The sequence below is a fragment of the Acanthisitta chloris genome, unplaced genomic scaffold (assembly GCF_000695815.1).
Source record: "Acanthisitta chloris isolate BGI_N310 unplaced genomic scaffold, ASM69581v1 scaffold24784, whole genome shotgun sequence".
In the NCBI taxonomy this organism is placed as follows: domain Eukaryota; kingdom Metazoa; phylum Chordata; class Aves; order Passeriformes; family Acanthisittidae; genus Acanthisitta; species Acanthisitta chloris.
In genome coordinates this window covers 44,629-54,728 of record NW_008670194.1, presented here as the reverse complement: position 1 = coordinate 54,728, position 10,100 = coordinate 44,629, and the positions used below count along the sequence as shown (strand labels likewise).

At 39.2% G+C, this 10,100-nt stretch overlaps 1 protein-coding gene across 1 annotated transcript in view; it reads right to left on the bottom strand.

The window, feature by feature from the left end:
• Positions 1–5,278: 5,278 nt before the first annotated feature.
• Positions 5,279–10,100, bottom strand: part of LOC103801199 (WD repeat-containing protein 70-like) — a 36,588-nt gene continuing 31,766 nt past the window's right edge. Inside the window, exon 8 of the mRNA XM_009073604.1 lies at positions 5,279–5,749. Coding sequence (XP_009071852.1) covers positions 5,665–5,749 — 85 coding nt within the window. The 3' untranslated portion in view covers positions 5,279–5,664. The remainder of the gene's footprint in view (positions 5,750–10,100) is intronic.

Below are 10,100 nucleotides of genomic sequence, written 5' to 3'. Positions count from 1 at the left end.
CAACTGCATCCTGGGCTGCATCCAACGTAGTGTGGCCAGCAGGTCAAGGAGGGCAATTCTGCCCCTCTACTCTGCCCTTGTGAAACCCCACCTGGAGTACTGCATCCAGCTCCGAGGTCCCCAACATAAGAAAGACATGGACCTCTTGGACTGAGTCCAGAGGAGGCCACAAAGCTGATCAGAAGGATGGAGCATGTCTCCTGTGAGGAAAGGCTGAAAGAGCAGGGGTTCAGCCTGGAGAAGAGAAGGCACCAGGGAGACCACGGAGTAGACATCTAGTATCTTAAGAGTGCTTATCAAAAAAAGAGGGGAAGGGACTTCTTTTACAGGCAGTGACAAGACAAAGGCAATGGTTTTAAACTGAAAAAGGGCAGGCTAAGATTAGATATTAAGAAGAAATTCTTGACTGTGAGGGTGGTGAAGAACTGGAACAGGCTGCCCAGAGAACTTGTGGATGCCCCAACCCTGGATGTGTCCAAGGCCAGGCTGGATGGGTTCCTGAGCAACCTGATCCAGGGAACGGATCACTGCCTATGAATGCCCTGTCCATGGCAGGGGCATTGGAACTAACTGATCTTTAAGGTCTGTTCTAACCCAAACCATTCTATGATTCTACTAAGTTCAGCAGAAAGGACTAAACCCAATACTTAAGAATAATACATAATCACTAGACAGTGAATTGGCTTGGCAGCAGCTTTGCAGTAGTGCTTCTGGACCCAGAGTGGGATTAGGATCTGAACACAAATCTGTTTGGTCAAACTGCAGAGAAATAAGTGACTGTAATGGGACACGCAAACATTTTTCCTGTTTACTTGGTAGTGCTAAAAAATTAGCTTAATCTGAAACACTGAATAAATTGTGGGCAGTGTCCAGAAATGTGAACAATCAGAACAAGGCAGAAAAAACAAGTAACTGATGATATGGCAGAAAACATAAGCCATAAGCAAAAATGAAAGAGGAGACAGGAGAAGATAATAAAATTCGAACATAATAAAAAGTTGCTGCAAAGAGGAACATCATAAACTCAGTTTCATGGCGGCTGGGTAGGAAATAGTAAGCTTAAGTTGTTGTGAGAATGTTTTTCTTAGAGGTTATGAAAAATTTTCTACTGCTAAGAAGAATGAAGCATTAAAACAGATTGTTTAGGGAGACTGTGCAGTTTCTATCATGGCAGCATTTACAGATCCAATAAACATGCCAGACATGGTTCAGCTATAGCTGTAATGTGAGTCACTGATGGACTATAGAACCCAAGGATCCATCTAGCCTCCCCTTTATCTACTGCACATATTAATCTGTTGCATCTACTACTCCACGATACAACAAGGAAATAGCCCAGGGCCCATGGGAATACTTCATTGAAAGAGAAAGAAAAACCTGACACAGAAAAGCCTGACACAGCTCCTGTGGGATAGCTAAGGTAAAAACCCCAACTTACTGGCTATGCTTTGTCAATCAGTTTTGAGTCATCTCTCAGAGAACAAGATGAACATACTGTCTGATCATCAGCCATTGAAAAAAAAATAAAATCATAAACTACTGCCAAGGCGCTCAAGTGACACATTGGTTATGGAGTTTCCAACAAGCTGATCTGAGTAAAGACACTGCTGCCAAAGTGGGAGACTGTCAGCATGCTCCAATACCTTTGTATGTAGGATGGGAAGCTTTGATATCCAAAGCAAATTTCAGCTGGGGTGATATGCTACAGACAAATATCTCACATTTCAGAGCTATCCAGATTGCATGAAGCAATTAGATGCAGAAGTCCCAAAGGATGAAGTGCATATTGAGTGCATATTGTATACAAAATTGTGTTTAAATAGGATTAGCCAAAAAATCCTAGCAAATTTTAAAACTGATGTAATAAGATAGGTCTGTGCTTCAATGCCAGGCAAGCATAAGGACATCTCTTTTAGCCAACTATCCAACTCTTGATTCACATGTATGCATGAAACAGTCCAACAGATGAGAAGAGCACAGGGATTAACAACAGAGGACAGAACCTCCTGAACTCCTAGTGTGCCCATGGTAAAGAGTCAGAACAAGCCTGCTGATTTTTAATGAGTAACTGTAGGACTTTCAGTAAGTTCCCATTGCTGAGAGGCAGGCCAGAAGGACATACAGCCATTTAACATGACAAACAAGAGAGGGATTTTGCAATACTATTGGGACTAACAGGTCACATAAAAATTCTTACAATTCAGTATTAAAGGAGGATGTGAGCTACAGATGTCTCAGGCTGGACACCGCCAAAGGCATCAGAGTCTAAAGAAAACAATGGATAAACATCTAACCAAGAGGATGACACTTCAGTTCAGCAATGCCACTCATTGCAGAACACTCCTCAGGGCCCAGGAAAGATTGAATTGATAGGATAAAGGCTCATGGTTTTTCTTCCTATAATCCATAATCTTCTACAGCCCAACAGAGCAAAAGCAGGCATGACAAACAGCATCAATCTAGGCAAGCAGTTTCCATGACTGGAGGCCTCTGGGCTCAAATTCACAGTTCTTACTATCAGTCACAAAAACTAGAGGCAAAAGCATCATCTTCAGTAAATTACAGGTCACAGGAAGTAGACCAGAAGAACTTACAAAAATCACCAAGTAGTTGCAAACACAGAGAGGAAAAGTGTCAGGACGTAACAATCTTCTCACCTGTTGCAGAACACTTGAAAAATAAGACAGGAAAAGGAACAAGTAGGATAGGACAAGACAAAGGACTGAAGAGTCAAATTAAGACCTCTGTAACAGTGGCAGTAACACAGACAAGGCATGGGCAATGAGGCTGACCACTAGCTGGTGGGCTGCAATCATCTGGCAGGAAAAGTCTTGGCCCCATGGACAGGCAAGAGGTACCTAGCAGCTGGTCTACAACTGTCATTAGCATAAAGGGCTAAAGGCCAAAAATCACTACAAAGAAACATCTAGAAGCTGGAGAGAAAAATCCACGTTTGGAGAAAGCACCGTGGAAGCCTTTCTACTCACAGTGATTGTGGCACCTCTGTAAACAAGTCTTTCAAGGAAGCAAGCAAACAAAATTAGCACACCCTGTTTCAGAAATATGGAAACAAAAGCCCATCTGGACTCTGGATACTTAAACACTAAATATGGACACATAGATGACCAAGATTACAATCTGGCAATTACTAAAACTTTCACAAAGTTTATAAGAAACTTAGATATTTTTTTTTTTAAATTAACGCAAGTGTAGTTTCTCATACTCCAGTTTATGTAGAGTTTCATCTGTCACACCAAATATTTAATTGTGTTAATATATTTAATGTTAAGAGATGTTTCCCTGGACAGCTCAAAGGCTTGAGTCAGAGTTTGCTGTCCCAAGTATGGTCAAGCATAATGTTCATACCTCCTTTCTGATTACATTAATTCTTACCATTGAGCAGTTCAAGATTTAAAACAACATTTGCCTTGCTGAACATGCCTAAAAATCCAGCGTAAAAGGACTATGGCAAATGAACCAAACCAAGAGGTAAACTATAAATGCAACTTAAGTTAATTTTAGATCTTATTAATACATATCTGCACAGGCACTGTTTTAAATTCTAGGCTGCTATAACAGTCATTCAAGACAATTAATCACTGCAAGTAACAATGATGAACTCTTAGAGAAATTCTAGCAGAACTTTTGCAGTGTTCGCTTACAGAACTAATTCTTTTAAGAATCAGGAAACAAGATCTAGCTGATATGGGTAACAACATCAAAGGAGAACCTCCCTCCAAGCTCAGAGAACAGCTGCAGCATTTTTCCTCATCTGCCTTTCCCTGCAGCTCTGTTCCCTGAGCCATACTGCCCCAATGAACAACTAACAAAGGAAATCAGAAAATGCTAACATTCAGACTAAAACCAAGGCCTATTAATCCTTTAAAATCATAATTCAAGATTTTATACAAATTTCTTCAAAAATACTTTATTTTGTAGTGCATTATTTGGATGAAAATTGAGACAAAAAATAGCCTTAAATTAAGCAATGCCATTTTATGTTTGTTTGCTGAAGCAGGTCTTTAGCAGCTCTTGTTAATAAATGATGCTCTTCATCTGGCATTTCTTTTTCTCCTTCATTTACTGTCCAGCCATGTATTCAGTCCTTCATCCTACATATTACAGCTGCAATTGTATATTAAACACTGATTTGCTATTATAGATAAGTAAGCATTGAAGTATTTTTGCAAGGGTAAAAGACAAGTTGTGGACTATTTAGTGAAGTCCCAATCAAAAGACTATACTGGGTGAAAGCAGTGTAAATATTTTATTGTGGGAAAGTAATGCCAATGCTTCTCATAATACCATTTGAAGTCAGACTTAGTTTTCCCTATAGTATAGAAATGATAATTGAAAAAGAAGATAAGCTTGGAAAAGGAAATCACACAATGAAACAGTGATGCAGAACAATGCTTAAAAAACCCAGAAATCTAAGCTCTGCTGACTACCAGGACCACACTCTTGAGGTTAGGAAGGTGACTAAGTGCCTTGCTAAATATAGTCTTAAAATATGCCTTCAGAAACTATTCATAAATAAGAAAGCTTGATTACTTATGATGTCTCCTACTCTCTACCCTTAGTGGAAACGCACACTGCTTGTTATATTGTATATTATTATAATCACAATACTTAGCATATTGTGTATTATTATCATAACATATGAATGCCTAAAACTAATCTAGGTTCCTTTCTCCTTCTTTAAAGGGCATGAGTTTGAAATCTGTCCTTGCCTTTATGACACTCAAAACTACAACTTTGTGTACAGAAATGAAAGCTTTCAATATTTAGAAAAACCACTTCATAAAGGACAGCATCAGTCTTCAAAGAGTGTGAGGCAGGATGTACATAAATCAGGGATACCACAAAGTCAATATATGCAAAGACCTGGTAATAAATACTCAGCTCTTAAAACTTATCAATACAAACTAATAGGGGCAGGGAGCCTGAACAAAATTCTGCACTAACTAGGCAATAAATATTATTTTTATTGAATCAAAATATGAAATAGTCCATTCCCATTTCACTTTTTTTTTTAAAAAATAAAAGCCTTATACAATACTACTGTGAGATACTGCACATACTTTAAAGGAATATCATGCAAAGAAAGACAGACACTAGAAAATATGTTTTCTAAAATTCACACAGAGTGTGAACTGTGTTGGAACACATGTGAACACACAAATGAACTAAACCGGATTGTTCCACAATCATTAATCTAAACTTTGTTTCAGTTCTAACAAATGAGGTAATAACTAGAAAAAATGAAATAAAAATGAGCCTGAGAAACTGTATTGGTTTATTTGTATACTTAAAATCAATGAACACTGTCACAACACGGCATTTGTAAAGTTGGCAGTAATGAAAAAAACATTTGGTAATATAATGAATAGAGAATCTTTCACTAAAGAAGTATTTTTCGCTAAAATCACAAACCTAAGAAAATGACACAGAGGAGTTATTTGCACAGTATAATTAATTCCTTATTACAAAATTCAGATGTGAGATTCAGTCAGTGTAATACAACTATCCCCCTTATACTGCAGCAAGTTTTATAAACAGAAGTAATCTTTGCTTTGAAATTTTGATCCCCTATTCGAAATAAAGAAATAAATGCTTTGTTTTGTTTCAAATGCTCTAAAATTATTCTTTAAACCAAAATTTTTTTCATATTTTACGTTTTTTCCACTCTGGCTTGTCTGTTTCATCATCTTCTGGTTCCACTTCTGCAAAAACTGTTTTTGGCTGAGTTCTAGAAAACATTAAAAAGATGAAAATTATTGTCAGACTACAATACTTTATCAGAAACTATGTTAGATGTGCACCAGACAAAAATTATATAAATACTTTTATATAAACACTTTTTTTTTTTTTTAAAAAGAGCATCCTAAACTTGCCTGCTTTTTGTTTTTGACATTAGCCTACCAACTAACCTTCTAAGAAGAAACCTGCAGCACTCAGGCAAAGAACAAGAACAACAAATACACGTATTTTGCAAGTATTATTTCCTCATCAGCTTGCAATCATTATCTGTGTATTCCATGAATAAAATTAAGACAGAAGAGATGAACAAATAAATTTAAATCAATGCCAGAAAACCAGAGCCACAGGTCTCCTCATTCCATGACTTTTTTTAAAAGACACCTCCATTTTGATACACTGCAGCACAACGGCAGCCAGTAAGTGAAAACAGAACAGCTAAGCCAGCTTTCTGGCTAGGCCTATGCATGAAAAAAACAGCTACTCCTCCTGAGGCTTTATCCAGCACTACTGTAACACAAAAACCCTAATGATCTTCATATGAGAACACCGTGTATCCTACAGTCAAGCTTGATGGTATCAATTCCTCCACTGTTTACTTGTATTTTAAATACCACTTAAACTTTACAAAAATAATTATTGATTACTTTTTAAACGAACACAGTATCAAGTAGCAATTCAATAAACTGTTTGGACATTCAGTTCCCCTTTACACTTTAATCACTGCATGGTCCCTTTTTCCAGCTTAGTTCTCAGCACTGTCACTGTGGAGCTGAAACTACCAGAATTCTGACGCTGGCTGTGCTTGACTCTCGTTACAACAGGCACGGCAAAGTATAAAACACAGCCAAGGCAGTCACCATCTCATTAACGTATTAACTAATGGTTTTACAGCAGTCTAAGGATGTGAAGTGCTGTTATTATAACAATTATTATTTGGCAGACTCTACAAAATGCATGAACCTTAACAAAACTGTGTCTGCCTTACCTAACACAATAGGCATAATTCAACTTGTCTCTGACTTTGAAGAGTAATAGCAAGCCATCAGCTGTTAGGAGCAGGATTCCCCACATGGCACACAGGATCTTTCTATCAGCCTGCCTTCTCCTCCATCCTCCAAGCCTGCCAGGGAGGTATGGAGCATGCTAACATGACCCAGAAATGGCACTACTGCAGGACTCTGACTGGCATGCAGTCCCTGGGTGCAGGCTGTAGCTTCCAGTATCCCCAAACAGACCTTGTAGCCAGGTCAGGACCTGTACTGTGGAAGCTCTATGAGTCATTCTGCTGTCCATGAAAAGCGTAGCTAAGATTAAAAAAGAACTTCCAATTGAAAACTTTCATTACAGAACAGCTAAATAAAACTCCACTTAACCCATCACTGAGAAAGCATAATTTTTTTAAAAATTATAAACCCCAAATCAACATTCAATCCAAAACAGACACCAGGGATGAAGGCTTTATTGGCTGAAATACTGGATTTTGTTAGCTGCTGAAGAGGAAGAATGCATGGAATCTTCCTCTCTTTTTTTCAAAACACACTGACAGAGGTTTATTTAGCCCATTTTAACAACATAACTTCCTTTTCCCACAATAGATGAAAGGTATGTAAGTGTCATATAGGATCACATGAGGTTTATTAGTAAAGTGCAAATAAAGTGCAAACCTATAATTTCTGACCACAAACCTGCAACTGTCATAACTTGGACAGAAACTTCCAACTTAGAACGAAGCACTTTGTGAAACAAGCAGCAGAACCTATGCATATTCCAGGACAGAAGTGGTACAGAAAAAAAACCATAGACTTCAGCTAATGTAAGTTTGCTACCGAGCGCAACAGAGCTGGGAGAGCGGGGGGGGGCGAATAAATTGTACCATAATCTAGCAGTATCTAGCTAAAGCAAAAGCATACAGAGGAAATAAAGTCTGCTTGCTGCTTCACTTTTAAAATTACCATGAGATAGCTGTAGCCTCAGCTCAGCTGAAATGTAAACTGTTCCACCTCCACAAGCTACACAGCCATAACTGGGGCACCTAGGGTGATTCATATGCCTGACCATTTTAAAAACTGTTTTTGTTATTGCATTAACAGCAGTGAGCATTTAATTTAATTTAAACACAATTTTTTTCTTCTTAGTAACTGCACTAGAGATTGCTAGTGTAGTAGGAGTTTGCTGTGTGATTAATATTTATACGAAAAAATCAAAATAGGTTTACAACTGCGAAAATTTTTTATTTCTGAGAGCTAATACTACATGTGGAAAGCTGTGTTCTTTTTTCCCCCTTCAAAGTTCTCAGTTTTATTTATCCTTGGCTTTGGGGTCTGATTTCAGTTTGGTAAGGTATGCTTGGCAGATCCTACAGGAGACTGCTATGGACAGCAATGAGGCCCAACAAGATCTGGCTGATTTTTGAGGACAATCTCAAAACAGATTACACTTCATGTGCAAAAAGCAAAGCCTGGCAGTAGCCTAGTATGGATGTACACGGATCTCACCAAGATAAAACGTGAACCCCAAAAAGGAAGCACAGAGGAAGCAGGGACAGCCTTAGCCAAGAGGAACGGAGGCGTTACATGAACATGTAGGAACAGAGTCAGGAGAGCCAAAGCTCAACTGGAACTGCAACAGGAAAGAAACATGAAAGGCAACACTGAGGGCTTCCACAGCTACAGCCAAAGGAGTGCTAAGGAAAGACTGCTCAATGGGGCAGGTAAACCACTAACATAGCACAGGGAAAGGGTCAAGATACTTCGTGGCATGTTTGGCTCCATTTTCCTTGAGAAGGTCTGTCCTTAGGCGTCCAAGGATCCCTACACTACCAGCAGAGTCTTTGGTAGGGAGCGAGACATCACCAACAGAAGAGGAAGACAGAGACTATGCAGCTTGTTGGGCATGCACAAATCCATGACATCAGATGGGGTGAATCTGGAGGTACTGAGGGAGATGGCCCATGTCATTACAAGGGCACTCTGCCATCTCTGAGAATCCATGGGGTCTGTGAGAGGGTCTCAGTGACTAGAAAAGATAAACATCATCATCTTTATGAAGGGCAAAGGAGGATTGGGGAGCTACCTAGCTTCAGTTCTAGGAAGGCTATGGACTGAATCCCCATGGAAGGCATTTCCAGGCATATGAAGGACATGAAGGTGGTAGGGAACAGTCATCACAGACTTAGCAAGGGCATACTACCGGCCTGACAACCAGATTGCTAGAACAGGCTGCCCAGAGAGGTGAAATCTCCATCCTTGAGGATATTCAACCTTGGTTGGGCAAGCCTCTGAACAGCCTGAACCTAACTGAGCCTGAGCACTCTGATCTAAGTGAACACACTTTAAGCAGAAGCTTGGACTAGATGACCTCAGGCATCCTCTTCCTACCTAAATTACTCTATGATCCTGCGTTTCCACATGACTGTCAGCTGAAACCAGTATCTCATACACTGAAAAATGCATTCCTATTGTGGGTTACAGGCTGCAAACAAAAATGTGAAAACAAACTAGCATGATTTATCTATACTACGTGCTTCTCATAATTTCAGTGGTTTTCAACATATTCAGATCCCTAGAAAATTTCCAGGGGCCAAGCAGACTGCTAAAGAGTCACCATAATCCCTCTGGTTAGGGTTTGTTTGTCTAAATTGCCTTCCAGGGATACAATAAAAGTAGCTCATTGACATCTGAGTATAATAGACTAGCAGATAAAAAAAGTACTGCTCCAGCTAAACCAGCTGGAGATGACAACTGCATATCACAACATGTGACTCATGTCGAAGTAACTTTTGAAATTTGTGTTTATATTGCACTGAAACAAAGAAAAAAGAAGACTTTCAAGCACGCTTGGAAACCAGAATAATGCCATAAAGGTTAGTTCCAGACTGAAAAGTTAAGGTTTTTCAGCATCAGGCTGAAAACTTTATTCTTTACCCCACCAACCAGTCTGGCTTTTCTCTGAATCTCAGGGAGTTTCCTCTAAACATTACCAACCTATACAAAAGATTTAGGGTAAACATACCAACACATGCCAACAAAGTCACTGTTACAAAACATTCTCTTCAGTCTTGCTTCTTTAGCTAAAGGTACTTGAGGCACTACGTGACTAGCATTTCACACACTGGTACTGCCCTTGAGAAAAAGTTCAGTGAATACAGCACAGCTATAGACTGTTGCTTCAAGTCATTCCCTTTTGACTTTGACAAGCAGCAATAACAAAGACTGCAAAATAGGGGCAACCTCACTGAACTGAAAGGTATTTTCTAAGAACTCTCCTCTTCCTTGGTGAAGAAGGAAATTTCACCTTCACCTTCTCCCTGGTACAGAAGAGAGCTGCATCTGGGTCTGATT